The sequence below is a fragment of the Cyanistes caeruleus genome, chromosome 4, assembly GCF_971803275.1.
Source record: "Cyanistes caeruleus chromosome 4, bCyaCae1.hap1.1, whole genome shotgun sequence".
Taxonomy (NCBI): Eukaryota; Metazoa; Chordata; class Aves; order Passeriformes; family Paridae; genus Cyanistes; species Cyanistes caeruleus.
Window position 1 is genome coordinate 13,170,992 of NC_141704.1, and position 25,711 is coordinate 13,196,702.

At 41.3% G+C, this 25,711-nt stretch overlaps 1 protein-coding gene across 6 annotated transcripts in view; it reads left to right on the forward strand.

Moving 5' to 3' along the window:
- LHFPL3 (LHFPL tetraspan subfamily member 3) overlaps positions 1 to 25,711 on the forward strand; it is a 232,676-nt gene that overhangs the window by 152,165 nt on the left and 54,800 nt on the right. For 3 of the 6 annotated variants that reach the window (XM_086886719.1, XM_086886721.1, XM_086886720.1), the window contains exon 2: positions 2,603 to 2,839. The exons of the other annotated variants lie outside the window; for them this stretch is intronic. In XM_086886719.1, the coding sequence (XP_086742845.1) occupies positions 2,603 to 2,839 (237 nt within the window). The remainder of the gene's footprint in view (positions 1 to 2,602; positions 2,840 to 25,711) is intronic. 6 annotated transcript variants of the gene reach the window in all.

The following is a 25,711-nucleotide window of genomic DNA, read 5'->3' on the forward strand; positions in this document are numbered from 1 at the left end:
TTGGTATCTGTCTTTATGCAAAGAAATCTAGTCCAGACACCATTTACCTGTGTGTCTTATTACCAAGAGAAGTCCAACTGCAATCAACAGAATGACTCCAGAAATTTAAGCAAGTATATCAAAGAATGCAGGAACAAAATTCAGGAAAGATGAGTTAATTGGAAATCTGAGGAGCACAGCTGGGAAGCTGTACACTGAATTCCTGAGATAAGAGTCCATTTTTTTAATTACCTATGTGCAAAAGAACAAAGTTAAATTACTTTTAGGAAGTACTAAGAATGTGTCTGATCTGCTGTGTAATAAAAAACAGCAGAGATGTTGGTATTTGCTAATTATTCATGCACAATTAGCAGAAAAATTCGTATCTATTGATCATTAACTGAGCATTAAGCTTTCTCACATTTTGAGGATAATTAATAAAAGTAAACTGGCTTTGGTACTTGCTGTGATATACTAAATGAAACTTTGTCAACAGTTAGCTGGGTAAATATGGACATTTTCATGAGCACAAGAAGGTTGCAGATTTGCTGCATCATTTGAGTGGAGTTCCTTGCAAGTATGAGAGAAACTATTAAATGTGAGTGCAACTCCACTTTTTGGAAGAGTGTTTAAGCAGCTCAAGAAAATAAATTATTTTACTGTTCGTCTCTAAGGTCTTTGAAAGATCTTATGTAATTGTGTAAATGAGTTAAGGCAGGCAATACGTAATTTACAATTTGTCCAACCTGCATGTTCTGAGTAGATTGGTCATTATCTAATCATCCATGTTTCTAAGCCTAATTGTCCTTGAAGGTATCATAAGCTATTTTATTTTCACACAAATTAGCTGTTCAGGAGGAACTTGGTTGCATCTTTTACCCCATGCCAGATGTTTTCTGCAGATATGCTTTCAAGACATTGTCTACAGCAATTGTGTAGCTGGCAAAAGGAAACTACCATTCCTGAACCCTCTTTACACATCCCTCTTCCAGTGTTCTATCATATTGATCCAGTGTAAGTCTGTTTTTATTTTGTGGGTGTTAGAGGTATGTAAAATGATAATGCCTGTGCTTGTCCAGAAAAGACAAGGAACCTGTCACAACAAGAAACCAATCCCACAGTGACAGCAGCTGCTGGCGGCACAAACTACTTGGTGCATAAACTGTCATTTCCAAACAGAGGTCTGACTCAACAAAAACTTTAAAGGCTGAAAGCCACACAATGCGTTCTTCTGAATTAGCACATTAACCTGCAATTTTGAGCATATTGCATCAATATAATATTAAGACTTATAAAATCAGGTTTAGGATCCATTGTATCTCATCAGCCATACTAAGATAGAAGGGATAATGATGGAAATGTGTCTCTTTCCAAGTCAGAAAAGGCAATACAAGTAATTACTGAAAGCAAATGGATTTTCCAATTCTCTTAAGTGCAATAAAAACCAAGAAATTAACCCATTTGACAATAATCATTATTTTTTAAATTTTTTTATGCTACTTTATTTTTGTATGCTCTCCTCTCCTGCTGAAGGTGACTCCACCTGGCTTCAAGACAGGTGTTACCAGAAAAATTTGCAGATGTTTGATCATAGGTCAGTTTATACAACACCAAGCCTGCTAGCAACAAATAAGGTCCACCTGTCCCAAAGAATTTCATGTCAGGAGTTAGCAGAGCTCATTGAGAGAGCTTTAAACTGGATTTGAAGGAGAATGGGGACATAGCCAGGCTTCACAGACATAAGATGTGGAAGGAGAGAACTATAGCAACCACCCCAGTAACAAAAGAAAGCTCAAGAGAGCGTCTCAAAGCACAAGCAGCCAAAGACATAACCACAGGACAGGACTGTGGGGGATCCCTTTGCACCCCTGCTGGGACACTGACACCATCAAATATTTCCATAAAATATCTGTACACCAATGCTTGCAGTATGGAGGACAAGCAGGAGGAACTAGAGATCTGTGTGCAGTCACAGGGCTTTGATGTCATTGCAGTTACAGATGTGGTGGGATAGCTCCCATGACTGGAATGTCATCAGGAAGGGCTACACAGTGCTTAGCACAGACCAGACAGGCGCTGGGATGGAGCTGCCCTCTGTGAGGCAACACTTGGAATGTATCAGGCTCTGCCTTTGGGTGGATAGTGAGGAAGTCCAGTGTTCATGGGTTAGGATAAAAGGGCAGATAACCAGAAATGATAAGTAGGTTTTTTTCCTCTCTTTTAAACTGTTTGTTTGCCTGACAAGTTGACAGTAACCCAGTGTTACTCTTGAATATCCAGGTTATTAACCATTTTCCCTTTTGGTGTTGTGAGGTCCTTTCATACTGCAGTGAAGAAATTGGTAACACAAGGAAAGTGTGATTGTACTGATGCAAAACCTGACCAGGGATTCAGGATGTAACAGCTTTTTAAGCAAGGTGTGCAACTGAGGTTGCTTTGCATCTTAGGTTTTTATATTAAATACTTAATCACAGCATGTAATTCCATGACTTGTTTTCTTGTAAACTAGCTTTGGAGTTCAGGATGAAAAAGTCTATTGCTCTAATGATAACTTTGTAGGTTCTCATCAAAATGAAAGCTTAGTCTCATTATCCCATTGTTCTCCTTTTCTTTTTTCTCCAAGCTGCCTGTCTCGTCCTGGGTTGTATGATTTTTCCTGATGGCTGGGATTCAGATGAGGTAAAACGGATGTGTGGTGAAAAGACAGACAAGTACACGCTGGGGGCTTGTTCAGTCCGCTGGGCGTATATCCTGGCAATTATTGGAATCTTGGATGCCCTGATCCTCTCATTTCTGGCATTTGTGCTTGGAAACAGACAAGACAGCTTACTAGCAGAGGAGCTCAAGTTGGAAAACAAAGGTAGGACTGCTTTAGAAACACTATTGTTGGATGGCCTCAAGAGCAATTGCTTAAAAATAATAATCAGTTTCAATTTCATTTTATTTTATGCTTAAAAGTTGGCATGCTGGCTTACTTCCTACATTGCTGGGAAAGAATGAATGCAAAGGGCAGAGGAAGTTTAATATTTCAGTCTCCAATAATCTAAGAAAGCTCAAAACTGATGTAATTTCTGCACTACACATGAATTATCCTTAGCTTTTAGAGCTGTGGATGGGATGTTATTGTGTTCTTCACTTGTACAGTATTTCATTAGCATTTAATTTTCACTGTCTTCATATTTTTCTGCACCCCATGCAAGATTTGTTCCCTCGGTTCCTTTAGGATTTTGCAATGTAATATGAATGTAACATGGCATATGTGTTAGCACAGTACACAGCAAGGGGGCAGTGCTGGGGACTGGCAAGGAGCTGTGTAATGGGACTGCCCATGCAGCGAGGAATTGGTGGACCAAGGATCAGAGCCTGGAATGAAGAAGAATCCCAGTTCTTGCTTGAGTGTGCCGCTTTGAGCTCATGAGTCAGCTCACGGGAATCTAGGATGCTGTAGTGACTGAATACTCGTGCAGTGCTTTGGGGATAAAACTCATTTCTAAATTAAATATATGAAGCTGGCTTGGACCAGTAATTTGTCACACAGTGCAGGAAGAGAGATGTTTTTTAGTGAGTGTGTGCAGCCCTGGCTGATTTCTGCAGCCCCTTCCCCTTGTGCTCCCCTGGCATCGCAGCTGAGTAGCTGATGTGATAGATACCACAGAGGGCATGTCCCTGCCTTATCTTTTTAATGGGCTTGTTGTCCCTGAATCTGTCTAATCCCCTCTAAATCTGCTGATACTGTCAGCTTCTCCAGCCCTGCACGGTAGCAAGTTCCTGAAGCTCACTACTGACTGCTAAAGAAGTACTTTCTTTTATCTGTTTCAAATTGATCCCCTGCTAGTTTCACTGACTGTCCCCGAGAGCAGGATTCTACGTTCAGCTCATCTACCACCTTTGTAATTTTGTGGGCTGCTTCTAATAATAGCAAAGATATCAGGAGCTTTTCACCACTGGATTGCTGTTTGGCAGCCTGTGTTGTGTGAAAATAGCTGGCCTCAGTCCTGCTCCAGAAGCACCATTATCTGTACACCTGACAGCAGCAGTGGCCTCTGCTTGCTGGATTGCAGTCAGCACACTCAGCCCAAAGATAAATGGACTTGAAGACTGAATATCACATGTGATTCCAGACCTGGGTGGAGCCTACTAATGTGAGTTAAGGAAAGTGTGTGTTGCTTGCAATCATGTGTGTGCATCTGTCCTGTAAATTGAGGGCATCTGCTTTAAACACTATCCCTGTGACCTTTTCCTGTAAGGATAATATTCATCTGCATTTGAAAATCAAAATACTTGTCAGAAGGGCATTCACAGCTATGCCACAAGTGCTTTTGGCATCACCACTATGCCTGATTTGTCTACACATATAGAGCTCATGTACCCAACAACTACTTGTATCAAAGAAACGCATCTGTTTTGGCACCTTGTGAGCAAAAAACGGCTTCTGGAGCCTCATCACCTCTCACATCTCTGGCACAAACCCGTGCCAGAACATTTGGTCCTCAGCATGTCAGAAAAAATCATTCAGCAGCTCAATTTCCTTGGATTAAACACAGAAACATACCACACCACTGGCTTCAAACCAAACCAGAACTCAATAAAAAGGGATCTACCCAGCTCTGCCCTTCAAAATCAAGCCTTTTCAAGATCACAACTTTTTAAACTGTCCTTCAAATTAAGTGAAAAAGAGACAACCTGGCTTCTAAAAAGGACATTCTCTCCCCTCTTGTCACAAAAAACTTCTGCTAAGCAACAACAGGGCAAGTCTAAATCCTCCTGAGCCCCCCAGCATTTTCCCACCTGCAAGTGTTGCACAGCTTCAGCCCAGAGGAGACCCGGCAGGACATGGCAGTGGCATTGGTCTGTACCCCTGTGCACTGAACATGCATGAGTGCTTTGATATTTACCCCATAAACCACAGCCCCTTTCCCCCTTCCAGAATAAGAGATAGTGGAGAACTACTCATCAGCATTAGTTCACATGCAGAGCATGTGGGCATCTCTTGGAAATGGTCAGGATGTGAAAATTCTGCTATATGCAAATAGCACTAGCATATCTCCCATATAAACAGAAAGATAAGAGTATGGATATAGAAAATACCACCCTCAGCTTTCCAAGCTGCTCCTACAATGTGAAGTCAAAGCCCTTATAACAAGTAACCACGAGTATTAGATACCCTCCCTCCCTTTCTTCCCCTTCCTCATCTACACTAGATCTGCCTTCAGGCTTGTGCTGGCTTCTCCTTCTGGATTAGCAGGTATGGGTGAAGAATGACCCTTTCTCAGGAAGGAGCCCCTGTGCTGCTGCTGCCTTCCAAGGGACAAAACCTACTTCTGTGTGGTCATGGCTGTCCATTGGGTGGGATCCCAGTGACTCCTTCCCCTTTGTGGTGCTGTTGTCCTGGATGTCCCATAACCTGTGATAAGAAAAGGATCCCCTTAAGGGACAGTCGTGGCTCCATCATGGCTTTACAGGAGAATGCACCCAGAGAGCAATCAATGCTGTACCTGAGAAGAACCTCCATTTTCCCTGTCAGCTCATCCTCTGCTGCTGGGACTTTGCCTCGTGCATGTGGGTGACATGATATATTAGCTCAGCAGTGGGTAAGACACGATAAATTAAGTATGAGAATCACAACAGTGCTCATTTATGTGGAAAAAACCTTCAAGAGCAAGAAATTAATAGGCAATGATCAGACATCTGAGCAGATGTTTTCTTAATCAGGTAGTTTTGTCTGGAGGCTCTGATGCAGATCAGCTCCCACAGGTTCATTAATGAGAGTCTGTGGTAGCTGAGGAAGTACCTGTTGCCAGCTGTCTGAGCACTGTTGGCAAGGAAAGAGTTAAATATATATGAAACACAACAGGATGGTAAAAATGTGAGAAGATGACTGAAAAAGAAAAAGCTTTACTTCTCTGTAGTTTTCATTACCATGTTGAATTGTCAACCTGCTCTGTGCTTTCGATGCCTACAGTTCTGTATATTTACATAGGTTAATGAATACTTGTAAGTAAGGAATTTGACTGTTAAAATTATTCATGGCAGAAGAAATGGTTTAGCTATAAATGAAAGTTTCCCTTTTTCACTACATGATAAAAATAGTGCTTGCTCATTTCTTATTGGCTTAGGTGTGAGAGCAAACTGCCATATAACTTCCATGTTTCAGAGCTCTAACTCAAATGTGACAGAGTTTCTTCAGCTTATAGTCTCTTTAGTGCAGTTTCCTAATATTACAAATTTTACACAATAATTCATAAGTTTTTTACTTTAAAACTGTCATTTGAAGGGAAAAATGGTATTTATAAGAAGACTTTCCTGTTATCTTTATGCCATTAGCAAAGGAGTGCAGAGAACTGTATTACATGGTTTTCTTTAATTTATGGTTTTCTTTAATTTATGGTTTTCTTTAGTTTATAGGAGCTAATGGTAATGACTTAAAGGTCGTATGCCATTTAAGTAATGTCATACAGGGCACTAACAAAAATAGTCAGAATTCATCTTAGCTTTAAGCTTCCTCAACATGATTGTGAGTGAGCCATCAACATCAGGCATAAACCTTGATGTGTTGTGTAATTAGGTGATTTAACATTTTGAACTGTAATGTCTTGATGACATAAAATTTAAGTTTTGGCCAGAGGTAGACAAGACCAAATGAGATGTTTCCAAAAGAATTTGAGAGTGCACAGCAGCTTTGTTTATGGTAGAATGTAGAATAGAGTATGCAGTTATGGTCTGCATTATGAGTGATAAATACAAGAGCATTCAGAAGACACTATCCTGTTTGATAGTATCAGCCAGAGGAGGTAGAAGATGCACTTTGTGAACAGTTGTGGCTTTTCCAATGGACAGAACAGCTTCACAAGCTGTTTATGTTTAACATTTAACTCATTTTTGGAGTTCATGTAAGCAATATAAGCAAGGGGTCACAAATAAACAATTTGCATTAAAGATTTCCTGGAGTTACAAGCCTAGAGCTGAAATAGGTAAAGGGAGCTGGGAGACAAAAAATCTGAAGGATTTATCCACCTTCCAGTGATTGTAACTCACATGGACTCAAAGTACATCCCACTGCTCCCAACAGCCACATTGCAGAGAGCTCAGTGCAGGATGCCTAACCCAGCTGGCTGACACTTTCCACCCTCCTTACTCTCCAGGCTGTTGAAGGCTGGACCCATACATCTGAGCTGCAGTCACTGCAGAATAAATATGCTTAAAGACAGAAAGTAAGGGAATATTGTTATTGGTGGTAAAGCAACTTTCAGTAAAAGGAAAAAAAAGGTACTACTGCATGGAGATTTGCACATCTTTAGCTAAAGAATCATCTTCTCCAAACAGGAATAGCCTACATGGGATCACTGCTGAAAAAAGCCTCTTCTGTAAAAAAAAAAAAGCTGTATCTGAAGTTGAGTGACAGGAGCTCACCTGCCCATGGAGGGATGGCAGGGCAGAATGCTCATCAGCTGCCATCCTTCAAAAGGAAAATAGCTCAGGATGCAGTGAACATGCAAACTGATGCAAAATTGCAAAGCTCTGCTTGTCAGCATGTAGCTTTCATGGCATGTATTAACAAATATTCAGGTCAACGTGTTCAAAATTAGATATATTATTACGAATATTGAGATCTAATTTAAGTTTTCCCAGATAGCTACAACACATAAAAGAATTATCAGCAGCTCTTGTAGTAATAAAGAGTACAAATGCAGACAGAACACCATATATACCCCTGTATACCCATGTTCTTTGTCCAATATATTTATATAGTCCCTTTGTCACAAAGTTATGTACCCCCAACCCCTCCTGATAAAAAGTCAGTGTGTGCTCATTTTCATTTCAGTAAGGGTGTACATTACAATGATAAAAATACTTTCACAAATGAAAGGCAAGATTTATGTTAGTCTCTACCCAATTTCATACTGGTGCTTCTCTTCATGTTGCTAGTCCCCCTCCTTCCTTCTTTTCTAGAGCCCAAGAGTCACCCACTTCAGACTCCTGCTGCTTTGGTGCGTGGCTTTTTGGTCAAAGTATTTAAGGTGATTATGATCTCAGAACAAATTCAACCACTCCCATTTGAGAAGGGAAATATCCAAGAAACTCACTGGGGAGGGATCTGTGATAGATTACTGTGATTATCTGTGATGCTCTCACCAGGCTGCAGCTGGTCAGAGGAACCTGGGTCTATGTTAAAAGGTTATCCTCTTTCCTCAAAATAAGGAGTATTAAGGTACCCTCCTTTTCCAAAGCAAAATCAGACTCTTCATAAGTCCACAGTCATAGGGTCCTGTCTGGGAATTCCTAGCCCTCATTTCTGTCTTCAAAACATGGTTCCCTGCCATGTCAGCCAAGAACAAAGTTTTGACACAGCTGTGAAGAGCTCACATGCTCTCTTTGAGCTTCAACTGGTAAGTGGCTCATCTAGCATAGCACCACTGCAATTAGATCCACTTGTTAATTTCCTTGTTCAATTACAACCTATTTGCCTTCAGGTATCACCTCCACAATGAGCTCCAAGTAGCTCTGAGTTAAAAGAACAGTAGACAAATATTTCATCTGAAAACCTACAACAAGAAGCCAAACTAACACATTTTTTATACTTTTCCCCCAAAATTTTCTTCTTTTGATAATAGCAACCATTTTTCCTGTGATTTCAACTATGTAAATAATATTGTAAAAGAGAAAATATAAACATGGAGATTTTATTGTGTTTGGCATCAGACAGAATGTAATGTCTCCAGAATGAAGATATTCATAGCACTGCTGTAGGACCTATGCCTACAGTATAAAGTTTCATCCAAGGAGTGCATGAACAGTCATTGGACCACATCCAGAACCTTCCTGTGCAGTGTCATGCACTCTGTTGCCCAGTGTGTGTGGAATTCTGGCCACACACAAAGCAGAACAGCCAGAGGATTTTGGCTCCCTCCTCCATAGCAGGCTACAGTGTGTTGGACAGGACACTGATGTTTTGCTCCCCTTTGAGGAGTTCGAGGAGTTTGAGGGTCTTCACTCCTTAGGCAGAAGGTTTTCAGATTCCAGCCCTGATCTCTAGTGACAAAGTGTTTTGGAGGTTTTAATAGAAACTGAGGGGAAGAAATGAGAAAGTGAGATCAGAAGTCAAGGGGTTTTGACACAAACTTAGAAGACACTTTAAGGTCTTCTTTTTGAAAATGTCTCTTTTTGGTTTTATGAGCTTGTGAGAAGCACATGCGTAGGTATGCAGTAAGCTACTTAGATTTTTCTTCTAGTATTGAATAGAACCAAGACAAAAGTTTTGGAGTGGTGTTCAGAAAGCAGAGTTTGATTCCTGATTCTCATATTGGATCAAATCTATCATTTGATTTTTTACATTTCTCTGTCTTTTAAATGGGAAGGAATGAGACTGACTCTGTTGATATGTTGTGGTTCAGCAATAAAAGAGGAATTAGAGAAAGCAAATGATGGTGAAATTATTATTAAAATATGTATTCCAAAATTAAGGTCTGATAAAAGTACTTTGTCAAGGAATTACTTTGCCAATATGCTAAATGATGATACTCTTAAGGGCAGGCAAATGAGACATCAAGACTAGAAGTCAAAAGCTGATTAAAATATCTTATTAAATAAAGGTCAATCTTGCAATAGTACTGATTGATACATCAGCTGATCCAACAGTTCCTTTCCAGCTCTACTTTCTATAATGAGAAAGTAAAATTAGTCCTAAACACATGCATTAATTACTTAACTATAGAAGCTGGAGACCATGAATAAAGAGTCCTAGCTCCCCACTGATTAATGAAGAAAAACATAGTGAATTGCTTTCTGTCTCATAGGAAGATGTATCCCACTTGCTGTTACCCTCTGCAAGGACTCTCATACAATAGCCCAGCTAAAGAAATTCTCGTTCCATTTGATGAGCTCCTGATATGACAGACTTAAAGGATAGGGTCTTACAGGAAAATTTGCAGCAAAAAAAAACCAAACAACTAGGCAGCCTCAAAAATGCTTCTTAAATAGTATAGGTAACTGAATGCACTTAGCAGGCTCTGTGCTTAGCTGAAAAATTCCATAGTGCAGCAGAGGGGCAGGATGGGGGATAAAGACATCAGACAGTCCTGCTACAAGCTACAAACAAATCTCCAGCCTGGTCAAGACAAGTCCATAGTGAGCCTGGACAGATCTGGAGACCTGTGTTGTTAACTTAAAGGGAAGTCTATGCCCTGTTACAAGCACGATGATGTATACTGAGATAGTAGGCAACAAGTCTGACCATGCCATCACTAGTACCTGCATTAGAAATGGCATTTTGAAGTTTGGACAAAAAATCAAAAGCTATTTCACAATATAGAAATATAAAAGAGCTGACACGTATTTCATTCCAGGTAGGATTAGTGACACACAGAAATTATGATGCTCCACTATCCCTCTTCCTTACTGACAGGAACCATATTTGTAGGGAGAGCATCAAAAAATACTCATGACTCAGTTGCCTTGGCATTAATGTTTTTCAACAAAGTGTTCATGCAGACAAAATAATGAAGGTTTGTGCCAAGAATCTGGACTATGGAAATAGCTGTTGATAGGACATTTCTGCTGTCCAGTCCAACCCACCACTTCCAAGAGCTGTCTGGGCTGTCCTTATGTTTCTACCAGCCCTGATGTCATCATACACAGAGGGGGCCTCTAGCACTGAGTTATAATTGATTCCTCTTGCAGCAAGTTCCAGTGGTTTCCTTGGAAGTCTTTATCATGATTTTAAAAGTCATTAGCTTCAACACCTCATTCCACTGTGAACTTGTTGTGATCCTTCTCCAGCAGTTTCCTAATGCCAGAATTATTTTCTATCTGCAAGCAAAACACCTGAAAATAATTGAAGGTAACCTCCTCCTTTCTGGGCATAGTATCAATAGAAATAAAGGCTTTCAGTAGTTTTAGAAAAAAGGAGCTATCAAAAAATCCAAATGAAAGCAAAGCAAATATCCCTGCTTCCTAAAGTTATATTCAAGCAGACATTCAAGCCATAGCTAATGAGATATTTGAGATATCTGTCTCTTCCTGCTTTCTCTTAGAGATACAAATTACTACAGTATAAAACAAAAGTTGACCTGCTTGTTGCTAACAGTGTATATCTTTTTAACTAGTCATTAATATATAGCTTTAGTCTGGAACCTTAAAACTGTTTATGTTCTAGACTACTTACAGAGTTGATCTGGACTTTCTGTTGAGTCCCTCATCTTCTCTGGAATGACAAGCTTGGTGAACTCCAGTTTGTTGTTCCCACTCACCTCTCCCTGGATACCTGAGAAGCTTGGCCCTGGGACAGGCCCAGACTAGGGCATACACATAGTTTAGGTCCTTGGCTCCAGCATGACCCTACTTAGCCCAGGTTTGCTGCAACTGAAAATTAGAATTGCACTCCTGACTTCTGAGGTCTCTGTCTGTTGACTGATAGGTCTGTACAGATAGAATTGATAGAATACCAGAAAACAGCAGTGGAAGAGGAAACAGATGTGATATTAGCGAGTAATATTGCACTAAGATTGCTGTAGGTATGTCCTGACTTCATTTTCTAGAAACATACACAGTAAAAAAAAAAAAAGTGAAATTATAATACAAATGTATTTTAACAATTTTTTCCCCATCTCTTATATATGGCAGTTATTTTTTTCTAATTCATGTTTTTAAAATAAATCAATTATTTTGTTCATATCATGTGGTGCATGTCATTATGTTTAATCTTTCAGTCATCTTGCATGCAAGCACTCCAGTTGTCAGAAATATTTCTTCAAAAGCATTTACCATGAAATATACTCAACAGACATAGTAAAGCTGAAAATAGATGTTTAGATGCAATCCTGTTTGACTAAATGTATTTACACCACCACAGCACATTTTACTTTACAAGCCACTTTCATCCTAGTTTTGTAAATCAAAAAATTTTCAGGATGATAATGAGCTGGCATGAGGACATCATTGCACACAATTATTCATCTTAAAATGTTCTTTCATCTCCAAGCACTTGCACCTTTCTAGGTGACAGCATTTGACACAAAGCAGACCATTACTCTGGATCCTATATGCTATTTTCCTCAGTTCCTGCTTTCTAATGCTCCCAGCTGGTTCTCTCCTAATCACTGCATGTATGTTCCTCTCTATTTCATGCATGCTGAAAACAAACTTCACTGCTCTTTGTATGACTTTGTGTTTGATAGAGGCTGAAAGGATCAATGTGGCCATTTCAACCACCCCCAGTATCACCCAGGCTGTAGGATGTCCTGAGTCCCCTCCAGTTTATCAGCACAGTGCAAAATGTGCAATCAGAGCTGGATGCTGTTCCGGGAGCGGTTCTGACTCTGCCATGCCCAGAGGAGTCACAGCCCCTCTGCTCCTGCTCAGTGCTTCCTCTGGAGAAGCCCTCCTGTCTGCAGTGTGGCTGGGCTGGCATTTCACCTGCTCTGTCTGCTGCTTTTCCTACTCCCTGATGTAGCTTTTGTGTCAGACCATGCTTGTAGAGTGAGCCATTTGGCAGCACACATGAAGAGTTCCTTGGGCCTCTTCACTGCAGCAGCTGAAAGAGAAAATGGGCATTGCCAATGGCACCTAGTAATCTGGAGAAAATCTGGATATTGTGGGTCTATCTCCTCCTTCCATTAGGAGATGCAAAGATGCTCAGAAGACCAGCAGCCACCTTCTCTCTTTTCTGCATGTGTGCTGAATTCAGACACAAAAACCCAATTCTCAGAACTAACAGGGTCAGGACACTTTGTGCCTCCTACAATTTTGCTTTGCTTTCCCGCTCTTCCAAGGGTTTCATAACTTCTCACTGCCTTTGGACAGTTCTGTCAATAACAGTAGATCTTTGCAGTGTGGATGCTCCCCACTGCCTGGGACAGCTGGAGACCCTGAGTGCCCACTGCAGGGTCCAAAAGGTAGACAACCATCTTAAAATACCGAGGAAATCCACCAGCATTGCTAATGACACATAAAGGGAGAAATACTCTTGCTTCCTGAGCACAGAGGCAATAGTTTAGCTGTACTTCTACATTCTTACTATAACAATATACATGACAGATGAGAGCACACCAGATAAGACTTGAGAAAAACAGCAGTATTATGTAAATGCCCTCTAAAATGGATGCATCTGGAATCTCTGCAGAGTACAGTAATTCTGTTATTTAGTGATTACTTCAGAAGGAGTACATTCAGAAATCAAATTCAACTGGCATAAGTAAAATGGACTCATTTTATGCAAAGTGTTTACAACTATTCTTTTTATTCTTAAGTAGGTTGTTGATCCAAAATACTCTTATTTTTTTTTTTTTCCCACTGGGCATTTTGTACCTGATTATGCAGAGGAGAGAGGCAGGTTTCATCCTGTGAAACTAGCAAAAATTTTAGAGGGTGGGAGAAAATTTCAGTCATTAGAGCAATTCATATGATTTTTAAATGGCCATGAATCTTACTTACACAAATTCTTGACCACAGAAATTCAAAACAACATTTTTCAGGTGTTTTAATATCTGATGTATATCAAACACATCCACATTTCCTTTCAAGAACTATCATAGCTGACAATAACAACTGGCTGACCCCTTGCAAGTAAAACTGATAAAGCAATAAAATCAGACATCATATATCCTGCAGAGACAAATATTGGTCTACTAGAGAAAGTGGAAGTGTGCTAGAAATCATTCAACATGTTTCAAATGTTAAGGAGAAGAAAAAATTGTTAAAGGGTTGATTGGAAATTCAGTACTGAAGCCATGCTGGGAAAGTATAAAAGTGCTGTACTTATAGGAACAGCCACAAAAACAGTGTTTGCATCCTTAATAGAAATTCTGGATTTAGCAACATGGAAAGAAGTAATTCCAAATGCTTAAGGAGCAGTTTGCTTTGGAGAATAAAACTTTGTATCAGTGTTAAGGGGTTATTTCTGTGTACTTTCAGAACTAGCCTGCAGAATCCTATTGTTGAATTTACAAAGATGGTTGAAAATCTCTGGGTACTCAGTGCTGTGTAGCCTCAGCACTTCCAAGCAGAGGCAGTAGCTGTCTGAAGAGCAAGACTGCCCTGCTTTGTCTGCCTCAGTTTTGTGTGCTCCCTGCTACCCTGTAGGTGTTCATTCTTAGCCCATATGGACAAAGATGACACGTTATTAAGTAAAATAAATCTTCCCCTATAACCATCAGCCCTACATTTTTTCCCGAAGAGGATTGACAAGTTTACCTTAAATAAATCCCTCAAAAGGCTCTGTGAAATGATTAGAATTTGTTTGTTTACAATGAAGCCAGAAGATGAGCAGGTTTATACACTGATCAATCATTTATACACTAGTGAGCAGCTGACATTCAAGCCTGAGTCTGCTCATCTATCAAGCAGTTCTCACAAAGGTTAGAGGCACTACAGCTGTACTCAGACACAAATACAGGTATAGAAATGTTATAAAAATGCTAAGTATGGAGGATTACAGCATAGGATAGGATTTCATACTTTGGAGTAATTTCTATATAAGATACCGGTCTCAAACAATTTGCCAAGGTGTGACCTTCTTCCCTAGGTCCAACTGGAGCTCATCCATTGCCTTTTAGTGCAGTTGATGTGCCTGTAGATATATGCAGAGTATGTGCTCACCCAAAATAGTCTCCAAAACCTCTGCAGATGGGCTAACACTGACTTTGGTTCTCTGTTCTATGGAAACTGTTTTTGAAAGAGCCACCTGGGAACCTCTGGGGAAGCTGGAGCTGCATACAAAGAGGAAGTACAAAGGCCACTTCTTGGTTCTCTGGCTCTCACAGGGTGTCTGGTTAGGAAGGGAGCCCATTTTTAGGCAAAGACTAAATCTGACTTAATGAAGAAATACAAAGGGAAGTCTAGGAAGGGAAGTTGGTGGTGCTGTGAGTAGGAAAACAGCAACCAGCAGTCTGGGTCTGGGTCCAGTTGGTGCTCCTGAAAGGGTTAACGGCATCTTCATATCATTTCCCTTTCCACCCAAATCCTTTCTTTATGCCTGTGGCTGGGAGCACACACGCTTTGAGTGGCAGCATCTTCTCAGGTTCGGTGCTTATCCCTTCCTGGGGTGTCCTGTGTGGAGTGCCACAAGCCTTGAACGCTCCAGGGGCACTGGAACGGGCAGGGCTCCTGGGAGCACGGGGAGCTCAGGCACAGTTACCTCGGCAGGGAGGGCATTGGCTGCCAGGGATCCTGCTGGAAGGTGACATCAGTCCCGCCGTGGCACACTGTGTGCTATTTAGATTATTTTTTAATATTCTGGAGCTACACCTAAAACCCATCAGGCTGGTTCAGCACCATCTATCCCCGCTACAGCTGCATTGCATTCTGTCCCATTATTCTTCAGAATGTTCTCTAAAGCTCTGCATAGCATAGAAATCACAGTTATCAGCCTTTGTTTGTCTAGACCTATAGTTAGGCTGCCTTCTGATGTAAATTAAGGTCTCCATCAAAAAAGTTGCAGAGAGAGAAAGTAAATTTCTTTCAAACTAGACATTTTAAAAATAATATTAAACATTCATTTTCTTCTTTTGTCAGATTTCCTGAGCTGTGCCTCAGTTCCACCTTGGTTCTCCTTTATTTTTGTTTTTTGCTGTGTTTTTCCCCTCTCTTTTAATAGAGCATGTTTTTATAGACCACTTGCTTAGCAAATATCTTTATTTCAATTTTCTTTCTTCAACTTTCATAATCCCAGGACCAGGCATTTTCTCAATTTGTTTTCATAATTAAAGGGGAGAAAAAAAGAGATTGTATCATCATTTAAGCAAATGAAAACCAGAAGTTAAAGGGATTTTTTAATGTATGTCTAATATTACTTTCTAAGAATTACTAGTAAAAGTGTTAAAAGTTATATGATTGTTCTTAGCCTGCTTTGAATGTTACCATATAAAAAATATATGTGGGCTGTTTTAGCTATAGTCCACTGCATTGATTAATTCCATTATTTTAGCAGGAAAAGAATGCAGCAATTCATCACTTGTCCAGTCTAGTTAACATTTTGTGCCTTTTTATAAGAGTGGAATTTGTGAACTGAATAGCTTTGACAGTTCGAGGTAGTTGGTACTTTTCATTTCTGGATCATTGACTCAAGTACAGCAGATATTTGACAAAAATTGACTGAAAACTGAATCTGGAGAATGACTGATTGCTGAAGTATGTACGAAGAGGTTTTTTCTGCACAGCTGATAGTAGACTAATGCAATAACAAAAAAAATACACGTATCGTGACCCTGTGCTAGCAAACATTCTAACTGGGGAGACTGAGAAATGCCAAACATTTGCAGCTTTCGATGCCTTCATCCTTGGTCTGCTACCTTTAGCTATCAACTACCTGCTGCCAGAAAGGGAATTTACCTAGACATGCCTCTCAAGTCTCTGAACACAGGTTGTCAGTATTGGATATGATGCACTCAAAAATTGAAGTCTCTACTGACCAATGTTCATGGCATGCTCCTGACAGGACTGTCCTTGATGACTGGGCACGTGATGGACATGGATGCCATGTAAATATGGCAGGAGAGAGTTGCTGCATTTTGGGCAGGGCTTTGTGGGAGAGCCAAAGGTCAACTTTCCTGGGTAGGTGCCTGCCTTGAAGAGACAGCAGTCTCTTGGCATTCCCACTCCACCTTGAATTCTATTGAATTAGTCAAGTGAATTGACCTAGTATATGACATTTCTTTCTCCAAGTTTCCAAGAAATTTACTCTCTCATGGTTATGATTTTCCTTTGTCTGCCATTTTCTAATGACAGAAGGACTATTTCAACAGCAATCAATAGATTCAGAAATTTTACTTTAGTTTCAGCAATTTCAGTGTGATTCCTTGTGGCATGATATGCACCACCAGCTAGATCTTAAACCAACATAAACCCTAGAATGGACCCTTTTTTTACAAACTGCAATTTCAATGACCAATAGTGTTTCAGGAAGCAAAGCTTTTTAATGGACAGTTCTTGAATTTAAGCTTTGCTTTAGTTGGATTTTTTTTTATGCTAGTACATTTCATTTTGATATCTGAAAGCAAAAAATCCTAATTTCCCCATCAGAATAATTTCCTTATGCAATTATATTTCTTGTCTGCCCACTTGTTTATCAATCCCCTTCTCTAATAACCTTTAAACCCACTGTCCAATTTCAATGAAATTTGACAAAGGCTGACATCATGAAAATTTAAAACTCCCAGAAGTGTTTTGGAGATTAATGTATGAATAAAAAAATTGGCATGTGATTCCACATCATAAGGGAAAGCCAGGAAAGAGATTCAGTCCTTATTAGCTCTTGGTTAACCAAGTCAGCATAAATCTCAAGTCACATATGCCACCCTTCCTGCCTTTTCTGGATCATCTGTCATGCTGAATAAAGTAGGTAGGGTACATGGAACACGTGGCACATGTGTATGTGTGTATATAAATATATATCTATATATATTTAAAAGCGTAAGGAAAATGAAGACAAGTGTAGATAAGAGGCTCTAAGAGACATTTTGGCATGTGGGAAGTATGGGAATTTGGAAATGTCCAAGGCAGAAAGGGAGTCAGAAGTACTAGTGAAGGACCTGAGGACATGAGAAAGACAAGAATCATAGATAGGAGGTGCAGGAGTCTAAGAGGAAACAGGGTGTTGCTGTGGAGGTGTCAAGGGGTGGTGGCAGAGGAGCTGGGTCATTATACCCTGTCCATGTGGGAGAAGGAGCACACACTGTCCACTGAAAGTCAGGCACTGATTTCCTGTACCACTCATGCAACATTAGGCTTGTTTAAAGCCGACCAATAAAAAGGTTACTCAAGTATCTAAGTAACTCTAAAAGTATTTAGTGAAAAAATTCAGTTTAACTTTAAAGAAAGCAGTACAATGGGAAGTCATGGGAACTCCATTTTTCAATAGAAACTGTAAAAACTCTGTTTCAGTTCATCCCCAAACTATTTTTTCCACTGCTTGCTCCAGTCATTGAACTGAAAAATTGTCTATTTACCTAACAGTTATGCTTTAAAATATTTGTAACACAGGCACAGCCAGTACCTTTCACTCAGAGCTTTGGTGTGGGGGCAGCTCAAAAAACGTGCCAGGGAACTGCCTATTGCATTCTGGCTGATAAGATCTCAGCCTGTGCTTTGGAGAATTTGTTCCCTTGTTCAGGCAAAGATAAACAAAGTAGAACCAACAAACCTGGCTCTGCCAATGATAATCTTCTAGGAGATACTATCATTTCAGCAGCTGCTGTAAGAAACTTTCCTGAAGGCTGGTGCATACAAGATAATCAATTCTCATCTACAGATAATGGTTCAAATGTGCCAAGCGCTACCAAGCCTTATGCTACCAGGTTCATGAGATGCAGTCTACAATACTGATTAAAGATGGGATGTTTGCTGCATCTGACAAACTGAAACAGACATGGACCATGTCTGGGAAACCTCCAGCTTCCAGAAAATAGATATTATTGGTTTCTATTGAGCAATAGGCAGCAGTGCCCACAGCATAAGTGGTTTGTAGATAAGCAAAAACTATATTCACAAATCCTGTCAATCAACCCTTTGCAGTAATTTCCTTTAAAGAGTAATAAATAAAGAAGAGCTGGGCTAGGCAATGCAGTATTTTGAAGTAGCATTTCACTAGTTATGACTAATGAAAATGTGGGATAAAAGTATGTGCTGTTGCTGTGCTGTCTAGTCAGCACTGCTCTGGCTTGTGCTGCCTCAGGTCCAGGTCTCAGTTATCTTTTAGTCTGAACCCAGACCCAGCATCTACAACAGACAGTGGGGGCATGAGCAGGCTTTTGCCAGTGGAGTGGGCATCCAGGATAAACCAACATCACCTGATTCCTGCTGTGGCTGCAATAAACTTCAGGCCTTACAGAGGTGTGAGCAAGATTTGAACCAAGTCTGTAATCTTTGCTATAACAAAACTATTAATCCAGGGTTTTTCTCCTGAAACAAAAACTTCTATAACTCCTGGTTCAAAGCATCTGAAAAAAAAAGAAAAAAAAAAAAGGGCAGAATGCAAAGTTATTGGTACCCAAGGGAAAAGTCTTCTTGATTCAATTTCTGTACATGCTGAGACAGCTTTAGAAGAGCACCAGTACATCTAAACTTGGCCTGCAGCAAAGTATTCTTCCATGCACATGACTCCCTGGGCCTGAGAAGGAAGGAGCAGCAGTGCTGTGGGGCCATGGTGGGGTTTGGAGCTGCTGGCCCTGAGGAACATGGCCTGTTTCAGGCCTGCAGGCAGCTGCAGCAGCGTGGCTCCGTACCAGCACCCGCTCCAGATGCCTCGTGCGTCAGCACAGCTTGGAGCTGACACAGCCATCCTGGGTTTAGGACTCAGCTATATCTGCACAGCACCTTGTGCCAAGTGAAAGTGCTTTGAGCTGCTGGTTTGGTCTTTGCATTCCAATTCCCATGCGTTGTTTCCTCCGGATATTGCTGAGATGCTGTTACATAGGATCACAGAACAGCAGAATTCTTTAGGTTGGAAGAGACCTCTAGGATCAAGTCCAACCACTAATCCAGCACTGCCAAATCCACCATTAAACCATGTTTCCAAGGGACACAGCTAAACTTTTTTGAAAAACCTTCAGGGGTGGTGATTCAACCACTTCCCTGAGCAGACTGTTCCAGTGCTTGACAAACTTTTCCATGTAGAAGTATTTCCTAATATCCAATCCAAACCTGTTCCGGTGCAACTTTTTGACAGCAACGCAGCCAATGGGCCAAACTCAGGAGAAGCTGATCTGGAATGCATCTTCCATTGAACACCCACCCTTTCCCATACAGTCTCTCACCTACATAGACATTTCCTTTATTCTTTTAATAATCCCTATTTCCATCTGGAAAGGAGCATTTTGAATATTTTTATCTTTGGGTATGTGCTTATCACTTCATGTAACAGTGCACGGATCCCAAAGCTCACAGTAGCCCACTCAGGGCAGAGCCTGGCTCAGACCTTCACAGTCCCATAGCTACATTATTGCAGTACTGGTTGAGCTAAGAAACCCTGTTGACATGCATGATTTATGGGCTTGAGTGGAGAATTAACCCCCCTGTCACAGCTGCGTCCCCCCTTTCAGACACAGGCAGCTGCACAGGGACCTCAGAGTTGTGTTACTTTGTGATAAGCAAACACCAAGTGTCCCCCAGCATCACTGCCCAGTGTGCCTTGTGGACAGCTTGTCTAGTTCTCTGCAATCAAAAGAAATACAGTTAGGGACAGGAAAGGAACAGTAATTCAGTGCTGAAATAACTACACTTGGCTGGATTCAAAATGAACGCTGCATTTGCTCAAAAGTACCCAAAAAGCAGAACAGGGGGAGGCTGGAACCAGTCCTCACCTCTCCTTGAGGGGAGGAGGAGTGGGCAATCAAAAGGTTATTTCCAGTTCTGTGTGACTTACAGAGCACATAACTGCTCCATGCCTCAGTTTCCTGCCTGTTCTGCAGAGGCACCAGCGCTATTTGCTTGTTTCCAGCATCTTCTCTAAGCATTTGTCAGCTAACACTTCTAAACTGGTTGGAGCTGCTCTTGAACTAGATACAATAAAAGTGTATACTATTGTAAAAAACCAATTTGTTTAAAATAACTCTGATCAAACTTAGGAAGATGAAAGGAGGTGCTGTTTTGTCCAAACAACCTAAGTGAGAGCCAAAGAGGGAACAGTAGAAATCCTGTTCTTCTCAGAAGGACAAGGCCAAGAATTGTAGGTGCTATGTCTACACAGCATGCCTGTAAATCCCAAAGTGCCTGGAGTTCATCTGGCAAACACAGGGGTGGGGTGTGATTATACATAGCAAGCAGGTCAGGATGTGATAGGAGGGTGGTAGTGCTGCTGGGGACAAGGTGGCACCTGTCCCTCGTGGTGCTGGTGGCTCAGCAGGAGGCTGCCATGCATGTCTGCCAGGCAGGATGCACCCAGGGCTGAGGGCTGGAGCTCATTACTGCCACTTTCTCATTAATGTCGTGCCAGGCTCCTCTGCACTCTGGCCAGCTCAGGGCTTTTCCTTTTCCACTTCTGCAAGCAGCAGCCCCTGAATCTGTACAGCACAGGGAAAATGTGTCTCATTGATCAGCAGGTTGAGCAGGACCGTGCATGTTGAGTGATTGCCCTGAGAAACTTCAGCTGCGGTAGCAACTGCTCCGGCTGAACTGCTTCAGATCAGCAGTAAGGAGCATTCACCAAGACACACAAAAATAAAACTCATGCTATTGCTTTTAGATCTCAGTCTTTGTTTGCTGCAAGCATTCATATCAGTGATCATTTAACTCAGCAAATTCCAGGAAAGAGGAAGACCAACCAAAATAGTTCCACATAATGCAGAGCATTTCTGTCTGTCATGTTAGTAAGAAATCTTTGATTTTCTTTTTCTCCTTTTGCCAAAAGTTTGACCAGGAAGAAAAAAGAACACACCATGTGAAGTTACAAAAGATACTAAATATAAAATATTAATTTCTAAATTCTTAGAAACTGATTATTTTTGATACAATGCACCATGGCTTTTGGTCTGAACCACTATCCTTTTCACTTTGAGGAGAGGGGAAACAGCTATTTCTTAACAGGAGCGAGACAAAATTAGATTTCCATTCTAGCAACTGAGCTAGAATAAGGATTTATTGTAAGTCTATTTGTCTTTTAGTCTCCATTAGAACAGAAAATCTCCATTAGCAATCACTGTATTGAGGCACAATAAGGTGTTTTGGGTACTCTATTAATACGTGTTGTATACCAGCTGATCCAAAAGCTCACCACCAAAGGAAGGAGGTCCAGATGCCTTCCTCTCCTCAAACCTCTGCCCCTGGGTGCAGGCTCCATCCTCCTTCTCGTGGCTGCTGAGCTGCATGTCAAAGCTCATAGATCAAAAAAGTGAATATATTCCTGTAGTGGTGGTCATCAGAGCACAGAAGTGTCCTGCAGCTGCAGGGACACCCAGGCTGTTACTGCACAACACATGGCATGTTTGGGAGGCAGTGGGAGCAGGGACAGTCACACAACTGTCTTGGTGGTGGCAACAAGGTTGATGGCTGCTTGCTGACCTGAAAAGTTTCTCAGACCATTTGGAAAGACTGGTGCATACTGAAGTGGTCAGTATACAGCATAAAGCAAGTATTAGCCAGTTGTGCTGTTTCATCTGAGATTAGAAGAGATTTTCCATTCAGGTAAGGCACAGAAGCCTTCCAGCACTGGCACCTGTTTGCATTAAATGCTGCAGTTAACTGTATGATGTATATATAACAAATGCTGTAGTTAACTGCAGTGCCAATGTGAGAATGAAACTGGGTCATGCTTCTGCAAAAACTAAATAAGACATTATTAACATGTCCATCAACTACTGAGGATGTGATATGTTTTCCAAACTCCATTAATTCAGTACAAAACAAATGACAGGTACAGCATTGTTTTCACAGCTGGGGGTGAAGGATGTCATGTACAGAAACCTGAAACATCTGCCTCGTTTGGGGATTTAACAGCCTTTTCTTAAAATGAGCAAAATGTAGATGAACATTGGAGACATTCACCTGAACTCCTCAAAGCAAGACAGTAATTACTAACAATTAATCCCATTGTACTTTAATTCTGTGAATTGTAAAACACTTTCCAGCATGATGGAACAGATTGTCTGGTCCACTGGGGAGCTGATGAAACTTAACACCAACAAACTCATTCTTTTTGAGACACATTGCTCTGTCTTAGAAAAGTGTTCGAATCCAAGTGCATTACACCCTTAACAGAAGGCTGATTTTTGCCAGAGTGGGGGCAAGGGGGAGCAGAATAAGGCATCAGTTTTCCATGGGTACATGAATCCATTGAGCCTCTCGCACAGTGGGGTGAGCCTACTGTGCCAAAACCACTGGGAGCTTTTTCACTGGCCTGAAGCTAGAGCTAGATCAGTCCTGCATCCAATTCCACCATGAGAAAAGGAGACTCAGGCCACATGATGAAAGCACCATTATTCTTTGCAATAAGGGCATCCATGAAGGAGTTAAGTATGCTTTATAACCACATCTTAGGCTAAATTCCCTCTTCTTTCTTTAACACCTGCCTTTGGACATACCCACCTGTGCACAACATTTTCATGTTGATACCACACAATTTGATGGAGTTGATTTCCAAAAATAATTGGTGTCTCCCTGGCAGTCTTATAACAGCATATATCCCTGTATTTAAACTTTGATGATTGCACAAGAATATATGTAAGGAAATATTTACAGACACTCTGGGACTCACAGTTATGATTTTGGAGTTTTATGAATGTTGAGTTTTCTTCCCCTGTGTTTAAAAAAAGGTGCATAACTGCACTACAATATTATTACATGTTGTAATTACACAGCCTAATTACATGATTATATGTCTTTACACTAATTACACAATTAAAAACCATTACAGAAATGTTGTGAATGGATTTGGATAAATTAAATTATTTTTAAACCCACTGAGGCAACTGACTAACAAAAAAAAAAAACCCATCAAGGGGTAGCAAACAAAGCCAAATACATGGGAAAATACCCTTCTGGGTCTTGAGAGAAACACCTTGGTGCTCTTTCACTCTCAGATGAATGGGAACGTAGAACATCACAGGTAAATGTTAAAAATAACTGTTTTGTACTCCATGTACCTGGAGCAGAATTCCTTCTAGCATGGTTGCTCTATAGCAAAAGGTTTATAGCCAAGATCTGGTGCTGGTGCTTTGAGGACCAGCGAAAGACGGCTGTCAGTGGTGAGTCAGGCTGCAGATTCCCTGGATTGAACCCAGCCCTGCCTGGAGCCAAGCAGCACTGTGAACAGGTACAGGGAGCAGGGAAGGTACAGGGCAGGGCTGTGCTAAGGGACCTGGGCAGAAAACAGACAGCCTGTGAGGTCTGGTGCCGCCAGGGACAATGGGGACAGAGGCAAGGCTGGGCTGGGGCAGTGAGGCTAACCAGGGCAGGATGCTGGAGGCTGTCAGACAGGCAGCAGAGCAGAAGTGCAGGTGTGCATGTGCACCCTCTCTGTCCTGCTGAGCCTGGGTCCCAACAGGACCACGGCTGCCACCTTGCTCAATTGTGGAGGGCCTTATGGAGACACAAGGACATTCTCCTGGTAACAATAGGCACAGCTGCGTGTCCTATGGAAAATCCCATTTTCCAGAGGACTTTAGGCAGCCTATTGGTGGGAAATCGTAGAGAAATCTGTTTCTACTGGATGTGCTTCTGCTCTTTGGAAACAAAGAATTAATTTTTCAAGGCTGTCAATGTAATATTTTCTGTAAGCACTAAATTCACCTGGGAAGCCCTGGGACACTTCCAGAACAAAAGGGGATGTGGCCAGCTCATTTATGCCAAACCTTTCTAAGGAACAGTCTCATTATGATCACAATGCATAGAAAACAATAAACTATTTGGTTTGTCTGTATCTTGCTTTATTTCTGTCTATGCTCTAAGGGGTATTAATGCACTGACAGGATTTGTGTATAGATTAACAGCAGATCAGCAGCATAATTGATGCAGAATTAGTCATAAGTTCCCAGTCCTGTCAGCAGTGAATAACTACGTATTTTTCTGGCATGAGCCTGCTTTGGGAAATCCCACTCCCAGACTTTATGGCTCCTGTTTATATGTGAAAGTGAGAACATTATTTTGTCTTTGATAAGCAATGTCTTCCACTCACAGCATAACCATTAGAAGCTCAGCAGATGTGTTTCATGAGATATATAATCCTTTCAAGCTCCTTTTTATCCTAAAGGCACAATAAAACCTTCACACAAGATAAAGATAGTGAGTCTAACTTCCATGGTTTTGTTCAGCTTCATGTAAATTTGTTCTGTTTGTGGTTCATTTTGTAGTTTCATTCTCCATTCATTCCATATGGTTATTTTAAAATACCGGTACCAGTGTTTCCCTGTATGCACGTCCCACTCCATTCTGGGCCTTACTTTTTACTTTCCTGAACAGCAGGACTCCTCTGTTCAAAAAAGCTGCTCATTTTTCCCCCTCATTTCTCACCATTCAATTACATTTTAATAAACTTCAGAAGACACTGTATTTTTCTCACAGAAAGGTACATCCCCCACGAGTTCAGGCAAGGCTGAGACAGCAGTATCTGACATACCCTGGTTTCAGGCTCATCACACCATCAGGCTCATTACAGCTCTATCCCTCTTGGTCAACACTTCACACATCCATCAGGGTCAGCTCTGCTTCTCTCCCTGTTTGATCTGAGCAGGGATGCAAGCAGACTTCATGCAGAAGGTCCAGAGTTAGCTTCAGGCTAGCTTGTAAAGGCACAGCAATAGAGAAGGAGCAGCACAGGCTAAATGTATCCATAAATAAATGCATCTGGAGGCAGGAAAATACAGGTGAAGGATGCCTACATCATTGCACCTACCACTGCTGCAAGCCTCACTAAGTAGCAAATAGGCCACAGCTATCCTCATATATCCTTGATTACAAGCTGCAGTCACTTTATCAGGTAGCTGTGACATAGACATCTCTTTATTTGGCTTTGTCTTTCATCCCCCGGCTGTCTCTTCTGCAACAGCATGGCAACAACAACACATCCCCTAGCACAGCTCAGGTGGGACTGACACCCCAAAGACACCTGTGCAAAGGTGCTGACACAGGTGAGGCACCCAGGCTCTTGAAACGAGGAAGACAGTCAGTACTTGTCAAGGGAGAGCAGAGTGTGGAGCCAACTTGTCCTCCATGAGATGCACATTAGGTGCCCAAGGCTGGGGAGGCAAGGATAGGTGCTGCCATGCTGTGCCTCTTGTCCTCAGGACTAGAGAGGGGAACGTGGTCTGTT